This window comes from Oryctolagus cuniculus, chromosome 9, assembly GCF_051225735.1.
Source record: "Oryctolagus cuniculus isolate XC-2025 breed Fujian yellow rabbit chromosome 9, ASM5122573v1, whole genome shotgun sequence".
NCBI classification, from domain to species: domain Eukaryota; kingdom Metazoa; phylum Chordata; class Mammalia; order Lagomorpha; family Leporidae; genus Oryctolagus; species Oryctolagus cuniculus.
This window is the reverse complement of record NC_142875.1, coordinates 39,031,691-39,054,032: the sequence shown is the minus strand read 5'-3', so window position 1 is coordinate 39,054,032 and position 22,342 is coordinate 39,031,691. Positions and strand designations below refer to the sequence as shown.

The window sequence follows — 22,342 nt, the reverse complement described above, 5'->3', positions numbered from 1 at the left end:
AATCGCTACCACCACCATCACCGAACAAGCATACATGGGTAAGTCCTTTCGAGCTTTAGGAATGACGCAGGGTGAAGTACAAAGTCGAGAGAAGGGAAGAAAGGCGCAGGCAGTGAAAGAAGAGTTCACACAAATGGGCATGTTTTCATTACAGGCACACTGATTCTGAACATTTTTGGACCCTAAATCAACTTCAATGTTTGGTTCACAGATGTTTCTCACTATACCCTTTCCTGTTCTGCTCCAACCTCATTATACCCCCAAACAGTCTCAACGTGGGTTGGAAATAACCACTCTCCAGTGGATGTGAAATCAGAATGGTTAGAAGCAATAAGATCTGCAAAGAACAAAACTGTATCTTCACATTCAACTCTCTAAACAGGAGAAAAGAGAGGCAAATGCTCTAAGAAAGATACATAGTCATGAAATGTAGCAGAACGCCATCCTTAAAACGTGCCACTTTGGTGTAAGACTTTCTACGAGTTGAAAGCAACTACAAAGCAGCAGACACAAGAAAAACCCTCTACCTTCTCCCCATCTATGAAGGGCAAGGTGGCTCTGAATGACTGGAGAAACCTCTCCTATCAGCCCAGAGATGGCACCATGGGAACCTATACAACGAATCCTACTAACCAGGACTTATCTCCCATAGCTTCCCCATATATCTCCCTTCCTACAATCTGCTCCTCTTAAAGTTCAACGTCTCTTCCCTATAGTCATTTCTTCAAAAGAATTACTGTTCTTTTGTTAAGAAGCTATATAAGCCCAAGTTCTAATCACTTCTGCAAGTTGCTTAATTCTAGGTGTTTGTCTATAAAATGTACATGCTGAACTTCTTTTTACTTTTCTCTTGTCAATATTTCTTTTATGCCTCTAATTTGCAGGGCTCCAGCCAAGAACCTAAGGTGGGTAGGAGAAAAAGATTTTTTTTCCTCCCCACCAACTGTTATTGTAGAGAAGAACGGGTGATTATCTTCACTTAGGGTCAATGGTGAAGAAAAGAGGAGAGGCCTGATGCATGAGATACAGAATGAATTTGTCACGGCTGTACCCTAAAGGCTTCCTAAAATCAGCAAATATTCCTTGAGTGTGGTGGCACTGGGAGGAGAGACATTCCAATGAACAGAGTTTATGTCTGGCCTGCACTGCCACCTTTGATTAGTTAAATAATAACTGTGTTGTGCAATGGTCTGGTAATTTTTTTATTGCGGTGCTAATACTCCCTGCAAGAAGTTCCTACTGTATTTCTTTATCCCTTTTTAAATATTTATTTATTTATTTGAAAGGCACAGTTACAGAGAGGAAGAGAGAGAGCTAGCGAGTAAGTGAGCTGGTTCATTTCTGAAATGGCCACAATAGCCAGGGGTTGCCCAGGCTGAAGCCAGGAACCTGGCATTCCACCCAGGTCTCCCATGTAGGTGGCATTTGGGCCACCTTCCACTACCTTCCCAGGTGCACCAGCAGGGAGCTGGATCAGAAGCACAGCAGCCAAGACTTGCACCAGTGGTCAATATGGGATGCTGGTGTCACAGGTGGTGGCTTTATTTGCTGCACTGCAATGCCAGCCAGAAAGATGCCACTTTTCATACCAACATGATGCAAAGAAAAACACTACTTACAATTTTAAACCATTTTTACAATGCAAAACACTGATTTGATAGTGAAAGTCAGCATTGACTTTCATGATTTATCAATTCTCATGCATTACCAATGAAAAACTTAAATGTGTAAGTTCAAGCCTTTCCATCTTTTACTGAACTTAAATTGCTTATTGAATGAACAATATTTTTTAACTGGAGCATTTGCTAACCCAAGTTCACAGAAACACTGTTCCTAACTATCATATATAGTGTTTGTGGATCTAACAGAAGCCGGAGCCAAGCTAGTTGCACTGGACATCTAATTCTATAAAATGAACCCCAACTATCACTTTCCCTTCCTCCCTGTTGCTAGTATGAATATTGAAACTTTCTGTATTTTCACAGCCAATATTTCACAAAGAAGTAACAAGCGTTTATCCCTTCATGAGATGGAGATGCTGGGTGATTCACGCGCCTTTTCCCAGCCTGGTGATTTGATGGTATTTACATAAGGGATGATTCCAGGCAGTATATATTATAGATATTCTAGCTAACTCATGACCAAATAGAGTTCACTTATTAAATCCATGTGTGCTCCTACTGCAGTTAATTTAGGAATGTCTCTAGGTCTTTTATGTGTATTTCAGTCTATAACAGAAACACACGCTCAACTCTGCTCTTCCTACTAATTCTAGGTCTTTCACTCCAAAGCTTTCTTGTCTGGAATGGATTATCTGACAAGCCTTCTTCCTTCCCATTTTTATCCTCCCATGCTCCTCTCAAACTGGTCTCAAATAGAGTTGGAAACTTAGAATAAACACATCTCCTTAAAGCACTATCCACATTGTATTATCTGTGTGCTTATCTTGTACCATGCATGTGCGCACCATTAATACACACACCCAGGGAGGAAATGACAGCACTAGGGCTTAAGGCGTGCCCCCCCTCCCCCTTACACACACACACACACACTCTCTCTCTCTCTCTCTAAGACAGCTAGCCCCTTGAGAACAGAAACAGTGCTTTATTTATCTTTCTAAACTAGTGTTTTTTTTTTTTTTTGATAGTGCCTGAGACTGTAAATTAATGTTGCTGAATAAATAAGAGTTTTCTCAAGGCTGGTAGTAAAAATCCTTTTTGTTTTTCATGGCTTACTTCTTTAGAGATAAAAGCGGTTTAAACTCACTAGCCAAGTAACATGCTATGAATTATGTAGGAACAAGTTATCATTACTCCAGCCATCCAGAAAGGAAAATGGAAGCAAAAATGCTGTACTTGCCCATTGCTTCACATGTAGCCATTGAGAATCAAGTTGTAGCACCTGGATCTAACGATGGACAACTGCGTACTGGACGCACTAGCTCTACGCTCACTGGAGCACCTCATCGTCTATAGATGGAATGAACTTTCTGTAGTACGATATGCCCTGCACTGAGAAAGAATAGGAATTTCATGTGGTCGAGAATGGATCTGTGTTCTCCCTTTCCTTCTGTGTAGTGACCCCGGCTTTCCAGGTTTCACAGGGGACAACAGGCTTTAGCAATTGTGAGAGGCCAGGAAGGATGCCCCAGCTTTTAGGCAGTGTATACGCACAGGGCTGCATCCTCTGTGCTCCACTTTTCCCTCGGTGAAAAAGAAAAGCATAATATTTAACAACATCACGGAGCTATTGTGAGGGTTAATTAGATTTAATGGGGGAAGGGAGGTGAGCTGATTAGGCACCATTCAAATTCAAAGTGTCATTATTTTGTGTCTAAAAATAATCCTGATTTAGGAATAAAATTAATTTGGAAGCCCAATCTTTGGTAATCATCTTCTCATACTTAAAAAAAAAAAAAAAAAGCCACAGCTTCTAATCAAAATCCCATTCCAAGCACAAGTCAAGGAAATAAAACAGAGATCTGTGAATTTCCATTCATTTTTTAATAAAGCACACATTTCAATTTTTTCTATTCTATTTATTCCTTTCTTCATTTTTTCTTTTTAATGATGCATTAGCTCTTGAAATGTTAATTTTGTGGAATGGAGTAACATAAAAAAATACAGACTTTAAGACTACACTAATTTTATTTTGTTTCACATGATACATTTGTGAAACAAAGTTATCCCATTAAAGATTAAAGAATCGGTATTTTATGGTTGAAGTAACCTTTTAGGTTGTTTTGGTAAGTCCTTTTCTGCGATCTCACCCAAGAAATAAAGATTTTTTTTATAAAGAGTTGTTTTTTATTTATTTGAAAGGTAGAGTTACAAAGAGGGAGGGAGAGGCAGAGAGAGACCTTCCATTCTCTGGTTCACTCCCCAAATGGCCAAAGCCAGGAGCCTGGAACTTCTTCTGGGTCTCCCACCTGGGTATAGTGGCCCAAGCATGTGGGCCACCTTCTGCTGCTTTTCCTGTTGCATTAGCAGGGAGCTGGATGGGAAGTGGAGCAGCTGGGCACCCATATGGGATGCTGTCATCAAACTGGTGGCTTAACCAGCCAGCCCCCAAAGAAGATCTTAACATCTCTCAAAACAACAAACCAAAACCCCAAGGTATTTAAGGCTAATGCCAGGAAAACAAATCACCTAAATAGTAACCATCAAAATTAATAAAATGGATTAAGTGTGGAAATCTTAAGATGCTGCAGTTGGAAGGGAGCTGTTTGGCATGGTGGTTAGGACACTGATCAAGATGCCGGCATTCCACATCAGAGTGTCTGGTTTTGTGTCCCTGCTCCACTTCTGATCCAGCTTCCTGCTAATGCATCTGGGAGGCCGCAGATGACGGCACAAATACTTGGGTGCCTGCACCACATGGCAGACTCCATTTGAGTTCCTGCCTCCTGGCTTTGACTTTGCCCAGCCCCTGCTGATGTGGGCATTTGGAGAACAATCCAAGCGATGGAAGATCTCTGTCTCTCTGCCTTTCCAATAAATAACTAAATATTTTTTTTTACAGCTTAAATTTGTGTCAGAAAAATCTAGGTGGTTGGCTAAACCTCACTCAGAGGTTTATCATGTCCTAGATCAAGGAAATATTCTTTAAAAAACAACCATTGATAATCTTGGAAAATTGGCTCATATCTGCTAGAAAAAAATGTTGGTTCCTGGTGGGCGAAGAGTTTTGGCTAGAAAGGAACTCTATTGAGACCAGCACCATGGCGCAGTAGGTTAATCCTCCACCTGAGGCACTGGCATCCCAAATGGGTGCTGGTTCAGGTCCTGGCTGCTCCTCTTCCAGTCCAGCTCTCTGCTGTGGCCCGGGAAGGCAGTGGAGGATGGCCCAAGTGCCTGGGCCCTGCACCCACATGGGAGACCAGGAAGAAGCACCTGGCTCCTGGCTTCAGATTGGCACAGCTTGGACATTTGGGAAGTGAACCAACAGAAGGAAGATCTTTCTCTCCATCTCTCCCTCTCACTGTCAGTAACTCTACCTCTCAAATAAATAAATAAATAAAATATTTTTAAAAAAAGAAAGTAACTCTATCACATTTCTTTAGAACTTTCAGAGGAAACAGATACTACCTGTGCGATTTGCAGAAGTGCAGTGTCTACAGAGAAGCAAGTTTCATTCTGTTGATTTGAACACAGGTCTATTAAAATTTCCCATGAGACTTGCATATACTCATTATTTAAAAACAGTCATAACTGTACACTCACCAAGCAAACTTCTGATTATTCATTCGATTTCCCCGGACCCTTGATACTGGGGATGGATGTACCCTGTGGGTAGATAAGAGACATCTGGTTATTGAAAAAGCATATTCCTGTTCCTAAGTGAATAAAAAAGGCAAAAAAAAAAACAAACAAACAAAAAAAAAACACCCCACAAAACAAACAAAAAAATAGAAAACAAAACAAAACAAAACACCCTGGTATTCTTGTTTCCAGACCATCGCTTTTAGATTTGCTTGATCACCTTAGCAAATGGATGCAGTTAAAGCCCCCTGCAGAGATAGAGATAGAGATAGAGATAGAGATAGAGATAGAGATAGAGATAGAGAGATCTTCCATCTGCTGGTTTCCTCCCCAAATGGCCCAAGGGCTGGAGCTGGGCTGATCCAAAACCAGGAGCCAGGAGCTTCTTCTGGGTCACCCCTTGGGTGTAGGAGCCCAAGGACCTCTTCTGGTGTTTTCCCAGAAACATTCATGGGGAGCTGGGACTTGAACTGATGCCCACATGGGAAGACTGTGACTCAGGCAGTAGCTTGACCCACTACACTGAAACACCAGCCCCTCTTCACCAAAGGTTTGGGGCTGGTGTTGTTGTGTAGCAGGTTAATCAGTCACCTGCAACGCCAGCATCTTGTACGGGTGCTGGTTCGTATCCTGGCTGCCCCACTTCCAATCTAGCTCCCTGCTACTGTACCTGGGGAAGCAGCAGCAGATGGTCCAAGTGCTTGGGCCCCTACACCCACATGGGAGACCTGGAAGATGCATCTGGCCCCTGGCCTTGACCTGGTCCAACCCTGACCATGGGGGTGGGGTAATCTGGGGAGTGAACCAGAGGATGGTATATCTCTCTGTTTCTCCCTCTATCTCTATAACTCTGCCTTTCAAATAAATAAATAAATCTGAAAAGAAATAACAAAGGTTTGTCATAATGTTCACTATGAGGGCTCCCATAAGCTGGCCCAAAAGTTTCATAAACTGATGCATGCATTTGGTCCAACAGTTCCTGAAGACCTAATGCCTGCCAGACACAGGGGGAGGTACATGTTAGGAAAGACATGACACATGCCCTCAATGAGCCCAGTACCAGTCCCTAAAAGGGGGTACACAGAGACAGCCTAAGCACCCACTTCTTCAGTCACCAACTGGACTTAAAGCCCTAGGACAGTCATTCCAGCCAGGTGTCCAGGAACAGATTCTGTGGCAATGGGGGAGGAAGCAAGGGTGAACAGTTATCTCTAGGAGAGAGGCAGTCTACAAGTGACTCCCCCAGCCTGGCTTTGGGAAAAACAAAAGCAGTTCACCACTTTAGCCAGACAGAGGAAGACTTGTGAAGAATACATTTGTTTCACAAGCTTCCAGACTGGAAATAGCTGGCAGTGTCCGGGAAATGCCGCTCTCCTCCAATCGGGGACCAACCGCTGAGCCTCCACCTCCTTGTGAGTCAGCCGTGGGCAAAACCATGCGCCCTTCGTCCTGCTTCCTGGCAGCCCACTTCCGGCTCCGGTCCACCTGTCCTCAGCTCTCCGAGCTCGGAGGGGCTTTAGCTTGAGCTATCCTCACTCTTTAGGCATCAAACCTGACTCTTCTTTACAAAGCCAGAAAGCAAGCAAGCAGGCACCTGAACAGGACTGGTCTGAAAGCCCAGGTAGAACCAACAGCTCCCAGGTTCACAGGAAGCTCAGCTCTCCATAGGTGCTTAGCAAGGGGAAATGATTCCAGAAACTGATACAACAGGGGCAGCCCCTCCGAAGGGCCAACCACTGTCTTCCCCTACACCCGGAACCAGACTGCGCTTTGCACCCCCACGGGCTTATTTCTGCCAACATCCCTTATTAACATTCTTTTCCTCACAGCCTTTCTCAATGGCTTCTGCAGCTGAGCCGCTCAGCACAGATTTTCTGCTCGGCATGGGGGAGGGGGTGTTAATTATGCGGGAAGATGGAGAGAGGCCAGACAGCCCCTCTGGTGAACTGTCTCATTCAAGCACGGCCCACTTCCTGCTGTTCTGCAGCTACAAGGATCACCTGTTGGTCTTGGCACGCGGCCAAACTGGGGCCTAGCGGAAGGGACAGACTCAGCTAGAAATGCAAGCCAGTCCCCCAAACTGGGGGAGAGAGAGGAAAACCATGCCATAAAAATGCATAAGAATTGCACACAAAAGGCAGCAATGCTAATTTCCCCCCCTTCTCTTCTCCCTGTCTGCCTAAACTATAATCCTCAAAATGGGTATCAGAAGAAAAAAACAAATCCCCCTGCAGTTAAAGCCCCTGGACCCAAGGGAAAACAGAGGAAATCCTCCTAAACTTTTCTCTACACCCTCACCGGGGGATCAGAATCCTAAATAAAATTGTCAGGAGTAATCAGCCCCAAATACTCACAGTTCGCTAATTCACTCTATTATCCTTTAAATGCTTATCTCTTTTATTGCCTCCTCCTTAACCCTGGCCGCAGAAAGTATTTCTTTTCATCATGACAATCCCACCAGGAGAAGTCTGATGACAGACATATTCTCTTATTGATGCTATTTACTGCATACATCAGGGGAGAAAAATGGGCCTCTTTCATCTATAATTACAATATTCTCTAGGTATTTATATCTTTTAGGAAAATTTCATTGCTCCATAGATCAAATACTACAACTGGATAATATCTCAATGGTTTAGCAGTCTCGGGCAGATAACTAACTCCGTGGAAGTCTTAGGAAAAGAATTTCTGGTTTTCTATGTAGGACCAGATAATTTAAGCTTTCTTAAATGAAAAAGGAAAATCGGAAGAGCTTTAACCTCCCCCGCAAAGGGAGTACAATGGTAACTTGGAGCTTACTTCACCCAATAAAGCAGGCCACAGGCTTGTACTTCAGCTGTCCCTTAAAATTCATTTCTTCAAAAGGCTGTGCAGTGTTTGTATGAGCTCAGTTTTTAAACTGTGCCACGTTTGGCCACTGCCTGCTGTCTTTCCACAGATAGCAGCCAGGCAGGTAGCAAAGTCAAAACCCCAGTAGGAGAAACCACCACCTAATCTGCATGTCATACATTATTCATGACCTCCTGATTCCTGCACCTGCATCTAGGCAGGAAGCTTGCAGGGAGTGTTCATTATTCTTCTCTTAGCCTCACACAGGCTCCATTACTGCTAAGCCACTTTGTTCTGTAACTAAGGGTTTCAGGCCTTCATACTAACTGCTGGATATAAAAAGAAAAAAAAATACATCAGGCTGAAGAAAAGGGCAATCTTGGTTGTTATGTAACAAGTATTGAAAACTACAATGTGGTCTTCTGAGACTGACAGTTTATGTGAGATGAAAATGCTCACATTTGCTGATTTACATTATACAGAGAACAAGGAAGTTAAACCATTAAGGCCATGTATACCAATTGTTCTATTTATATACACTTACTCATCTGAGGCAGACTGCAGGTTTATAATTTTACCAACGCAGGGTTTAATTTAGCTTTTCTGTGCAGCATGCGAGAAAATTTTAGATGTCTTAATACAAAAATGACTCTTCCTTTTTTGGGTGTAAGCACCCAAGAACCAAACCCTCCAGGCTTGCATCTTAATGATTAGTTGATCTAAAGAAAAGGATCACTTTGCTTCTCAATGATCTAATCAGTCTACCTGGATGGCAGATGGCTAGAGGTACGGTGTGAAAGCTGGATCCCCAACACCACGGAAAGACCACTCCTGAGCTGCTGGAGGGCCCTAATCCCACTTCTTTACTATTTGCACCCCAGAAAAGTTGTGACAATGGCAGTGCAATCTTATCACCCAAGTGGAATTTGGATGAAGTGGTTAACAGTGCAGACTCTCCCCAGCCTGTCTGGGACTGAATCCCAGTTCCACCATTTACCAACAATGTTATTTTCAGGCAAGTTACTTAACCTCTGTCTACCTCAGCTGCCCCATCTGTACAGACAGAGGGGACTGTGGTGCCCACCTCCTAGGGCTGTGAGATTTAAATGAGTTTGTCAGGCAGGCAAGTAGACATGAATGAATGGGGAGGGGCCCCAAGACCCTCCTCCAGAGGTGAAACCAAGGACCTGGCTATCCACACAGGTGCTACCCAAGACCACCCACTCTGATTTAACTTGTGGTTGAAGTATCCTGATAAAATGTGAACTCGGCAAAACCAGAAAAGTCTACTTGATAGCCACATGCACAGGGATCCCAATGTTACCCAACTTCCAGATGTCAATCACAAATGTCATAAGGTCATGGCCACATCATTCGTCAACACCCTTAGGCTTTAGGGATGAAAATTCCCAACTGGGAATAAAAGGTGCCACATGCTCTCTCCTTTGGCCCATTCTACCTTTGGAATGCACTTTAATAAACTTTGCTTTCCTATTCCTAGGTTCATCTCACTAAACTGTACTTCATTACTCCACTGGCGAAAAAGAATCAAGGCAAGCAAGCCCCCACAGGTGACAAGTGTATTAGCTATGGAATGTTTAGCACAGTGCTGAGAACCCAGGAGGCAGTAGTGGCTGTTAGCTATGACCACAAGCAGTGCAGGGCAGACAGGAAGGGATGGGCGTGTGGAAGATCCTAAAGCAGTTCTACAAAGTCTGTAGTCTTACAAAGTAGGTTAAATGACTTTACCAAGAGAAATCAACACATGGAAAGCAAGAAGAATGGAAACCTATGTCAGCGCCTACTGTCTGCCATTTTGTTTTTCTGTTCCTTATTTAAAAATCCATCTTCTGTTTATGAAATTACATAGAATTTCAGTTATGCCCCATTCAAGAACAAGACACTACTCATAGCAATAAAAACCTACCCCCACGTACTGAGTCTTTAATATATACCTGACACCATGCTAAATACTTCAGATATATGATCTTAACTTACCCTCATATTGTTTACTGTCCCAATTTTATATTCAAGAAAATAGGCTTTGAAGAGTTGGACAAACTTCCAGGGTTGCACAGCTAGGGAACAGTATGTGAGGACTTGAGCCCAGGTATATCTGATGTATTCCACTCCAGATTATCATCCAATACTTATATACTCATCCACATTGCCTTTGCCCAACCCCAGAGGATGCAAAAAAATGAAGTAGCAGGGTAGGTGTCGTGGTACAGCGCGTTAAACCTCTGCTTAGGCTGCCTATATTCCGTACTGGAGCACCAGTTTAAGTTCCAGCTGTTTGGCTTCCTGCTAATGCATCCTAGAAGCAGAAAATGATGGCTCAGGTGCTCGGTCCCCATCACCTGTATGGAGACCCAGATGGAGTTCCTAGCTCCTGGCTTCAACCTGGCCAAGTCTTGGCTGTTGTGAGCATTAAGGAAGTGAAACAGTGGATGGAAGATTTCTATCTCTCTGTCATTATGCCTTTCCAACAAACAGACAGACATTTAAAACAACAAAATAGAGGGGTTGGAACTTTAAGAGATGGGGCTTACGTCATTACTAGCCCCTCCCTGGTCAAACCCTGCATTCCTGTCTTGTGAGGCTCCCTGCCCCTCCTGCCTGTGCTCTCACCTATATACCGCCACCTGCCTTGAAGCGATGCAGCCAGAACCCTCACAAGCACAGGTGACTCCTCTTTTTCTGTATATATACCCAGCCTCAAGTATTTCTTTATAGTAACAAAAAAATGAACTAACATAACCTTTTATATTGCCAGTTCTCTACAAGTTTACAATGGGGGCCGACACTGTGGAACAGCGGGCAAAGCTGCTGCCTGCAGTGCCGGTATCCCACATGGGTGCTGGTTTCAGTGCCAACTGCTCCACTTCTGATCTTGCTCTCTGCTATGGCCTAGGAAGACAGCGGAGGATGGCCCAAGTTCTTGGGCCCCTGCACCCGCATGGGAGATCCGGAAGAAGCACCTGGCTTCAGATCCGCGCAGCTCCAGCTGTTGCAGCCAATTGGGGTGTAAACCAACAGATGGAAGACCTCTCGCTCGTAACTCTGACTTTCAAATAATCTTAAAAGAAAAGAGTTTACAATGGCCATAAGAAATACTGTGTGTGTGTGTGTGTGTGTAAGCAATTTTTTTTTTTTTAACATGTAATCCTTTCAGTATGTGTATGCAGCACCAACTGGTCAAATCAGGCAATTAGCATTTCTATTTCCCTTTTTTGTTTTTATTTTTATTTTTAATGTACGGAGTCCATCAGCTTTTCTCTTCCAGTTCTTTATAGAGTGTATAATACATTATTGTGAACTGTAGTCACCCCACTGGGCTTTGGAACATGAGAACCTATTACTGCCATTGGACTGTGTTCTGGTACCTATTTTCCAATCTCCCTTTATTCAAACTCCCTCTAAACCTCTTGTAATCACTCTTCTAGGTTCAGATTGACTTTATTTATTTTTTTAAATAAATGTGAGAGAGAGAGAGAGAGAGAGAGAGAGAGAGAGAAACGGACCTCTGATCTGCTAGTTTACTCCCCAAATGTCTGAATGTCTGCAATGGTCCAAATGCTGGGACTGAAGCCAGAAGCCAGGAGAGAAACCCAGGTCCTCCATTTGAGTGACAAGAACCCAATTACCTAGTACCTCCCAGGTGGTGTACATCAGCAAGAAGCTGGAATCAAGAGCCAGATCTAGTAATCAAAACCAGGTTTTTTGGAGTGGGCTGTGGGTGTCTTAACAACTACGCTAAACACTTGTCCCAGACTTTTTTTAAAACCTCCATACATGAGGAGAGAAAATATACTTTCTGTATCTGGCTTATTTCACTTAACCTAAAGTTAAGTGAAATATTTTCATGCATTTTGCTACAAGTGTCTATTTCCATGCATTTTGCTACAAGTGACAGGATTTTTTTAATGGCCAAACAATATTCCATATTGCATGCATGCATATATATGTGCACATACATATATAAATATATATTTTCCATTCATCTTCTGAGGATACCTAGACTGATTCCAAATCCCGGCTATTGTGAATAGTGCAGCAATAAACACAGGAGTACTGGCATACCTTCGGTAGTCTGATTTCATTTCTTTCATATATACACCCAGAAGTGGGATGGCTGGGTCTTATGGTGGATCTACTTGCAATTTTCTGAACAATCTCCATTCTGCTGCTGTTATTGCTATTATTATAATTGTTGTGATTTTATTGTTAATTTGTTTTACTTGAAAGGCAGAATAACAGAAAGAGAAGTCTTCCATCCGTTGGTTCACTTCTCAAATACCCACAACAGTCAGAACTGGGCCATGTGGAATCAAGAGCCTGGAACTTCATCTGGGTCCCTCATGTGGAGGGTAGAGACCTAATCACTTGAGCCATCATCTGCTGTGTCCACTGGGCACATTAGCAGGAAGCTAGATTGGAAGTGGAGGAGCCAGGACTGGAACTGGCACTCAGATATGGGACGTAAGGGTGCTAAGCAGTAGTTTAACCCACTGCACTACAACACCCCTCCCAGTACAGTTCTTTACAACGGCTGTACTAATTTGCATTCCTGCCAACAGTGTATAAGGTTTCCCTTTTTTCCACATTGAAATATATATTCTTTAAAAGTTTTTCCCCTGTTTATACTTAAAATTCTCTATTGTGAAAAGCCATGTTATTTTTAGAATAGATTAAATTTAAACATCATATAGAATTAAAATTGTGATCACTTTTTTTCATTACTTAATGTAATTCTAATTCTAATGTCCTAGACAATGATTGAGAGGTTAGGGTGAATAGTGTTAAAAATACAGCGTTTTGAAGGAAACAATAACCTCTGTTATATGCTGCTGGAATATGGGCTTCTTAAAGGAGAGCATTTGGTGCACAATGATAATCTATCAGTGAATCCTGACCCAATCTCCTGCCATCCTGCCTGTTCTCTCTGGGGCAGACACTGGACGTTCTGTCTTCTCACCTGCTTAGTGGATGCTCAAGTCCAAGTCATCCCCAACCTTCCGGGCAACCTGCTCTTACTTTTCATTCCAAAGGGTACTTAGCATGTGTTAAATGAAGATTACATTTGTTAGCACATTTAGCTTATTGTGTCTGTCCCTCCAACTAGACAGTATGTTTCAAGGGGACAAGGGAGCCTTTCTCTTCTTGCTCAATGCTACTTTTTGAATATTTATCCCTTCAGACTCAAGCACCAGTTTAGTCTTCTATGAATGGCACTAAGAAGATGGAACGTTAATCCAGTTATGCTTTTAGAACTGGGGGCTTTGTGGTGAGATTAGATTGGATGAGGTCATTAGGATGGAGGCGCCATGCTTGAATGCTGGTGGCTTTATAAGGACCCAGAGAGGGATCACAGAGATACAGACACACACACACACACATACTGTGTCATGGGATGTCCTATACTACGCTGGCACTCTGCCACCTTGAACATCATCACCAGAGCCTTAATCAAAATGGAGCCTACTCAAACTCTGAGCCAAACTAAACCTCTTTTCTTTATAAAGCTGCCTGGCTCAAGTATTCTGTCACAATAATGAAACGCTGACTAATATACTCAGAACATCATATCTTCATGACCTGGCAGACAGTGGGCACTCAATAAACAGCTAAGCTCTACCTCTTGGCATGGACGGCAATGGCCTAAGTCACCACCACCTCCTGATCGCATGACACAGTCCATGGCTGGGATGTAATAGCCATTTTTTAAGCAATACGGTTTAGAAAAAGATAAAAGCAAAGATTCAGAAGTTTTGAAAAGATTGTTGTAATTTGAAAGGCAGAGTAATAGAGTGGGGAGGTGGGGGGAGAAGAGACGTAGAGAGCATCTATCTCTGGTTCACTCCCCAAATGCCTTCAATAGTCAGGGCTCAGGAACTCCATCCTGGTCACCCAGTTGGGTGGCAGGAACCCAAGTACATGTGCCATCAACTGCTGCTTTCCCAGATGCATGATGCATGAGCAGGAAGCTAGATCAGAAGAGCAGATTAGCTGTGACTCAAACCAGGCATTGCGATATGGGCTGTAGGAGTTCCAAACTGTGGCTCAATCCACTGTGCCACAATGCCTGCCTCTAGATTCAGACATTTGGGCAATTTCACTGAATTACTTAATGTACATCTCCAGAGCCCTAGAATATCCAGTGATTAATGTAAATTCAATCCAACAAATTTTACTCAAAAACTACAAGAAGTCTTGTGTTGCTGGGTAAGACAGGGTTCATGCCCTTAATCAGTTTATATTGTAGTTGAAATACACAAATAGCAACTATCATCAAACAGGGTAGGAAAATTAGAAGCGATTTCAAATTTTATAGCAGTGAAGAAAGGGCCAGAACCAATTCAAACTGTGAAATACTGAGTGGATTTCAAGAAGAGACTTTTTTTTTTTTTGACGGGCAGAGTGGACAGTGAGAGAGAGAGAGACAGAGAGAAAGGTCTTCCTTTACCGTTGGTTCACTCTCTACTGGCTGCTATGGCCGGCGCACCGCGCTGATCCGAAGCCAGGAGCCAGGTACTTCTTCTTGTCTCCTATGCGGGTGCAGGGCCCAAGCACTTGGGCCATCCTCCACTGCACTCCCGGGCCACAGCAGAGAGCTGGCCTGGAAGAGGGGCAACCGGGACAGAATCCGGTGCCCCGACCGGGACTAGAACCCGGTGTGCTGGCACCGCAGGCGGATGATTAGCCTAGTGAGCCACGGCACAGGCCTCAAGAAGAGACTTTTAAGCTAGAACATGAAGGATAAGTAGAACTTTCAGAGGAAGACATTCCAACAAGAGGAGCCGAATATGAAAGTGAATTAAAGTATGAGATACATAGTATGGGAGAGCCAGAGGTAAAAGATTTTTAAGATACATTTGGGAGGGGCCGGCACCATGGCTCACTTGGTTAATCCTCCGCCTTGCAGCGCCGGCACACCAGGTTCTAGTCCCAGTCGGGGTGCCGGATTCTGTCCCGGTTGCCCCTCTTCCAGTCCAGCTCTCTGCTGTGGCCCGGGAGGGCAGTGGAGGATGGCCCAAGTGCTTGGGCGCCTGTCACCCACGTGGGAGAGCCATAGGGAGTTTCAGGCTCCTGGCTTCAAATTGGCGCAGCGCTGGCCCTAGCGACCATATGGGAGGTGAACCAATGGAAGGAAGACCTTTCTCTTTCTCTCACTGTCTAACTCTGCCAAAAAAAAAAAATACATTTGGGAGAAATAAGCCAGCATATGAAGACAGGTTTAGATTACAGATCACTCAATAAACGTCTGACTACAGAGCTGGGGATTGGGGCAGGCAGCAACATCCACCTTTCTTCTCAGAGTCATATCTAAACTCTTAGCTCTTTTCTTGAACCAATATGTACTGTCTACCTTTGTGTTATTCGTAACTTAAAATATTAACTGAATATCTACTTGGGTAAGGAACCAGTCTAAGGCTGGGAAGTGTGTTTTAGTGAAGAGTTAAAAATTGTATATGTGCGGGTGTCAAAAGTTAAGCTTAAGCTTACAGGTTTAAACCTTCCTGGTGCAGCTGTGAAAATAAGACAGAGTAAAGTAGCACCTTGACAGTAGGGACTCCATTTTGGAGCACTTGAGACTGCATTCTGGGAAAGCAACCCCCCCCCATCGTGAGACTCTGGTCTGAAACTATGATCTCAAATAGTCGGACAATAGCAGTGCACTACATCACCCTTGGCAACGCACAAAAACCCCCTAGCATGATTGCTCAAGCTTAAAAGTAGAAAGGTTGCACCTGGGTTACCTGGGCTGCTAATGAAGATGTGATTTGTCTATGTCTTAAAATCATAATTGCTGATTGTAAGATTTTAGCAACCGCTTAGCAACCGTGTATTCTCTCCCTCCTCCCGATTTTGCGGTTTTTGCCTTTATAAACCCTATGCTGTAGTTCCTCACTGCTCCTCTGTCCTTGTCAGAGGGCCCCAACATGTTGGATCAATAAATTTAACCCTTTGCTGGTTGCATGAGAGAAAAAGTCTCTTGGAGTCGTTCCTCGGGCGGTGGGCTTTTTTTTAGACCCTAACATTAGGTTCCTAAGTGCTGTGAATTGTGTGAAAGAAGGGAGGGGAAAATACACTGACTGAAACATGGCTCCTAACTTCAGGCAGGCTACGCTACAAAGTCAGATTACACAAACAAGTGGCCATGTATGGTGCAAGGTGGTGAACAATCATGGGAGCAATGGGACTCCAGAATTAAGTTTTGGGGAAGACATGGAAGTCTGCTGAGGATGAGAAATGAAGTCAATTTTAAGGGATACATTTCTCAGATGTAGAGGAGGAAAGAAAAATTGTAGGGATGTGGAGAGGCACTGATGGGTGGAAATATGGCCAATATCAAAACCACAAACTGGTATGCACACAGAGGAGACCAGTGGGTTCGGTAGGCTAGAGGGGAAGGACATTCTGGTTCTTGAGTATTATTTCAACTCAAGTGAGTGAAAGGACAACTGTATAGGACTTCAAGAGTGGAAATGGGCAACCATATTTGTATATGAGAAAAATCACTTTGGCAGCAGTGTGGGGGTGGCTTGACAGGAAGGCATAGCACAGGTAGATCATAAAGGCTATTCTAAGGCCGGCGCTGTAGCTCACTTGGTTAATCCTCCACCTGTGGCACTGGCATCCCATATGGGCGCTGGGTTCTAGTCCCGGTTGCTCCTCTTCCAGTCCAGCTCTCTGCTGTGTCCCGGGAGGGCAGTGGAGGATAGCCCGGGGACTTGGGCCCCGCACCTGCATGGGAGACCGGGAGGAAGCACCTTGCTCCTGGCTTCGGATCGGTGCAGCGCCGGCTGTAGCAGCCAACTGGGGGGTGAACAAATGGAAGGATGACCTTTCTCTCTCTCTCTCTAACTCTAACTCTGTCAAAAAAAAAAAAAAACAAAACAACAAAGGTCACTCTAGTAATACTGTAGGATGGGGTCTCAGATGAAAGCAGTGGGAAGGGTGATGGCTGGAGGCAGAAGTAACAGAAAGACGGATACCTCATTAATGAGGTATTGTCCCTGGGGCCTGTAGAAGTACATGTGATGTGTGCGAAGGCAAGGCAGAATTAAGGGCACAATTTTGGGTAACACCCAGTGTTCTGATGTTGGTGAACAGAGGAGCAAATATAAGAGATAAATGAAAATGATGCTTTTTGATTAAATATAAATTCAAAATGACCTTCTGTCAGGTGCACATATGGGGCTGGAGTTCAGCAGAGAATGCTGAGTATCCTTAGCATGTAAATCATGGGTAAGCCCCAAGTTAAACAGCGAGAATTTAAGGGAGAGAAGACCAACAGACCATGGTCAAGGTCCCAGGGGTGTTAACACAACATCTTCCTGAGTGACTTCAAACTTCTCTTCCTACTCATTCAGGGAACACCAGAGATTGCACTTGTTGATGGGCGCTGGTGTTGCAGGACTCATTTCAGGCTCATGTCATCTCCAATCGACATGGAGAGGGCTGAGAGATGACCTTCTCTACCCATCCCTGGATGCCAGAAAAGCCAGACAGTCTGTTAGCCTTCAGCATTGCCTGAACAGTAAATAACGGCCACGTGAATTCTGTTGAACAGCCCAGAGCCCAGGAGTGGTCCTTGACTGAACTCCTCTCCCCGTGTCCTGTCTGTCCCCAGGCGGGTCTATTATGCTGTCTCCATTCCATCCGCTTTTCGCTTTCACTGTCACCAACAATGTGACCCACTCCATTTCTGTCCTGCAGTCACAGTGACATTTTCCCAAAGAAACATTTGTTTGTCTGCTTCCCTGTGCCTTTATGACTTTCCAGGGCTCTTGACACAGACCCCAATCTCAACACGGCCTTCGTGCTGACTGTGGGGGCCCTGTCCAGCTCTCCAGCTCCACTTTCCACAACATCCCTGCCAGGGCCCCCACTTTCTGGGATCCAGCCACCGCGGTCTCCTCTAAGTTTCCTCTCAGTTCTATGCATCTGCATACGCTGTTCCTTTTGTCAATACCCCTTCTGACAGCCTCCGGCTCCCTCACCCAGTGAACTGCTGATCATTCGACAGCTCTTCAGCTCGAATATCAATCCAGTTTCCCCAGCTCAGCAGATCAGATCGCGTCTTGTATTAGAGACTCTCATTATCCCTTGGATTTGGCCTCTGAAACAGTTGTCAGGCTTGTGATTCTATATAGATGTGATTACTTTATAAAATGTAGACCGCGTTATTCTTAGCCTACTACCATACACCCAGCAGCAGGCCCTTTGGTGCAAACCAGACACACATCAAATTTTGCTCCATAAATACAAGATGATGGTGAGAACTCATAATAGTAGCTCCTTGATTTTTCTTGAGATCTGTTTTTACAATAATCTGGAAAATACATAAATACCTAAGTATATATATGTGTGTATGCATAAGTATATGTATACATACGCAAATATATGCATACATATCTATTAAACATTATGTCAAAGACAAACTACAAAGGCAGAGAAGGTGAGTGCAAAGTGATATGGCTTTGCTCCTACAGGAGACTGGTTCTTTGGATCTGCTTCAGTCCCTGCCTGGCACCGTCTATGCCTAAGAACCGTCCTGAGCCAGGAAACCAAGGCAGATGCATCCACCACTTCCTCACCTCTGGAGAAATTAGTGGAAATTTAGTGAACATGGAAGACAAACCAGTAAAATCTGAATGAGGTCCACAGTCAAGTTCTGAATCAACGATAATTTCCTGCTTTGGATAATTTTACTATGATCATATAAAATATTAAAAACAGGGAAAGGAAGTGAAGGGTGTATGTGAACTGTCTACAGTGTTTTTGCAAGTTTAAAATTCTAAGTTATTTCCAAACAAAACACTTTTCTAGTATCAGGTCTGGGATAAGACTATAAGCAAGATCTTCTAGGAACCGCTTTTTTCCTGTTTTGTTTAGTGATGTGGTTTTTTCCTGCTATTTCAAAAAGCTATTATCAGTAACATTTTATATTTGTTTATAAATACGAAGTATATCTCTGTGTGTAATATTCTCTTTCGAAGTAAACACATCAATTCTACTACTTTCACCTTCATGGTTTTGCATTTGCTGGGAACAGAATTACTAATAAAAGAAGGTTGAAAGGTAGTAAAATGCAGAAGGAAAAAAGGAAGAAGACATTTAGGAAGGTTAATCAAAATAATGAGGTTTTTTTAATTGGTGGCAGGAACCCAACCACTTGAGCTACCACCACTGCCTCCCAGGGTCCACATTAGCAGGAAATGAGTCAGAAACTAGAGGTGAGTACTACACCCAGGCCTTTTGCTGGGGGGCTCAGGTATCTTACTCCCCAGTAATGCCCACCTGACCTGATGCCATACTCTGAAACAACATCTGACTTTATTTCATGAGCAAAGAACCAATTCATTAAAAAATATGTCATGCAGAGAGAAGCTAGAAGAGTAAAGAACAGTGACATTTAGTGACTTAGAGCTGCGTGCTTACAAAACAAGGGTGCTGCTTACAACTGAGATTTGCATTTGTAAGTAAACTGTGGCCTGGGCGCTTTAAAGTTCCACTTACTTTTTGGGCCAAAATACAAGAGTTAATTCAAGAAGTTTGCGGAAAATGGAATTAAAAGATAATTTTCATGCAATTTTAAAACAAATTCATGCACTTTTTTTGTAGTACACATTTTTGGTGCATTTTATAAAGACCTCCTCCTATAAGCAATATTACATGTTTTACCCCTATTAATCTACATCTTTGTGGTCAAATAGACATTATATATTCGACTCTTGTCCTGGTTCCTAGAATAGAGCTCCTAAAACCCTTGGATTTCCTAAGTGATTGGAGTGTCCCTGTCGGCTACATTTCAGTTCACATAAGTGAAGTGATATGTGGTGGGGTCCCTGGATGGGTTCAGGACAGGAGTTGGTCACCACAATGGGAGTTAGAACTTTGAGCCCCATTCTCTGACTTCTGGGGAGGGAAGAGGGCCGTGGAATGGATCGTCAGTAATTCCCTGAAGGACAGGGTGAAGGGAACTCCAGGTTGGAGTAAACATAGAATGCTCTGGGGAGGTAAAGCCTCCAGCGAGGGCACAGGACCTTAGGAATCCCCCTTTGGCCAGTGTGGGGAGCAGCTCGGACTAGACTAAGTTACTGGAATTAAGACTTATTCTATGCATCTGCTCTCCTCTGTGGGGAGCAGCTCGGACTAGACTAAGTTACTGGAATTAAGACTTATTCTATGCATCTGCTCTCCCACAATATGGCGCTGGGAGAGAAGTAAACAGCTTCCGCACAGCTGCCTCCAGTTCAGCTAATAAATTGTAGGACTTGCTCCTGATTGGAGAGCAGCGTACTCGGCGTGTGGGCAGCCGAGTTAGGATTGGCGGAGGAGGACTATAAAGGAGGAGAGAGACGGCATGCACCAGGAACATCTATGGGGAACATCTAAGGGAACCCGTGCAGCCCCCGAGAAAGCCAGCCAGCGGTGTGCCGCTCCCCTGCGGAAGTGGGGAATGTGGCCAGGGGGAACTGCCCTTCCACGGAGGTGGAAGGGATAGTAGCCAACCCGGGAAGAACCAGCAGCAAACCCGGGGAGGGCCGAGCAGACGAAAGAACAGCGCAGGGTCCTGTGTTGCTCCTCCACGAAGAGGGGGAGCGACAGGCCAGTACCTTGCACACCTCTTCCCGTTCGCCAATAAAGTATTCAAACTGTTGTATATTTGGCCTTCATAATACTCATATTTCCTATGTAGTCTGACCCAATATGAGAACGATACATGTAACACCATCATCAACAGGTGAGATGATTTTTCAGACTCTGTAAATTAAATTATTAAAAATCCTGGGGCCAGTGATGTGGTGTGGCAGATAAAGCTGCCACCTGCAGTGTCGGCAACCCAAATGGGTGCAGGTTCTAGTCCCAGCTGCTCCTCTTCTGATCCAGCTCTCTGCCATGGCCTGGGAAAGCAGTGAAAGATGGCCCAAGTGCTTGGGCCCCTGCACCTATGTGGGAGACCCAGCAGAAGCTCCTGATGCCTGGCTTCAGAATGGCACAGTTCAGGCCTGTGTGGCCCTCTGGGGAGTAAACCAGAGGATGGAAGACTTTTCTTTCTCTCTGCCTCTCCTTCTCTGTAACTCTGCATTTCAAATAAATAAATAAATCTTTTTTAAAAAAAATTCTTGCAAGTTTTTTGGTGAAAAGATTTTCCTTTAATCACTGTTATTAATATAGTTAGATAAGTGGTCATAAAACAGAACTAACTCATATTTAACATCTCCCAATCCTGATACCTTCTTTTAACTAATCAAGACAAACTGAATTTACAAAATATGACTAGATCAGTGTGCTTTAATTTGTAGTCCCTGATTAAATACAGCTGTTATGCAAAACAGGCTAGGTCTGGAAATTACCCACAAATTCATTCTTATTATTTAGCTTTACTTTATTCTGTGACAAAAAAAAAAAAAAAGAAAGAAAGCAATAATCTTCACAGAGTTCCAGAGATATCTACTGAAAAAAGAATCATCCCAGACACAGTATAAGCCTAAAAACAGCATATTACCAAATGGTAAAATACAATTATGATTAAAACAGCAAGAACTGATAAATGAGAACAGAGGCAATGGATGTCTGCATGGGTTTCTACTGTTTTCCAGGCCCACTGCTAGGTACTAATGAGACAGAAATGCATAAAATTCTGTCCTGCCCTGAAGGATTTCCTGGGCTAGAGAACTCAAACATCACAAAAATTGCACGGAAGGGCTATATGATAGAACATGGTTAGGGGACAGAGTCTTCACGGCACTGCCTGGGTTCAAATCCAGTTTGTAAGCCTTACTGGTTGTCTGGGGTATGGATGAGAAATCTAGTCTTGCGTGCTTCAGCTTTCCTGTCTTTAAAGTGGGCGTAATTTCAGTCTCTCATTCAGAACAATGAATGCCTGGAGCACAGTGTGTGCTAGCCAAGTGCTGATGATCTTACTCTTAACTACTGGAGTCCCGTGTTGCTATGGGGATGTAGGCTCATAGCTGCCCATGTCTGTGTGCCTGGCTTTCCCCTGAGTTAGGTGCAGTAACTAGTACAAGGATCTTACTCAGATCTCTGGGTACTGGAATCGACAGGCTAAATGCTAAGAGACTACAATCAAGACTACTTCAAAACAGCCAGCTCCCAATTCATACGTAACTAGGGAAATGTATCATGAAGAAGTGTTTAAAGGCTTCATTTTAGAATAAAAAGTAACTGGAGTATTGCAACACGCTGTTAAATAGCAAGACAAATTTAAATCACTGTAG

At 43.7% G+C, this 22,342-nt stretch overlaps 1 protein-coding gene across 27 annotated transcripts in view; it reads right to left on the bottom strand.

Annotated features, from left to right (window-relative positions):
• Nucleotides 1–22,342, bottom strand: part of KLF12 (KLF transcription factor 12) — a 509,531-nt gene that overhangs the window by 93,614 nt on the left and 393,575 nt on the right. For 23 of the 27 annotated variants that reach the window (XR_016212834.1, XR_016212835.1, XR_016212833.1 and 20 more), the window contains one exon: nt 5,223–5,285. The exons of the other annotated variants lie outside the window; for them this stretch is intronic. Coding sequence is in view for 19 of the 23 variants with exons in the window: in XM_070048719.2 (XP_069904820.1) it covers nt 5,223–5,285 (63 nt within the window). In the remaining 4 variants the exon portion in view is untranslated. The remainder of the gene's footprint in view (nt 1–5,222; nt 5,286–22,342) is intronic. 27 annotated transcript variants of the gene reach the window in all.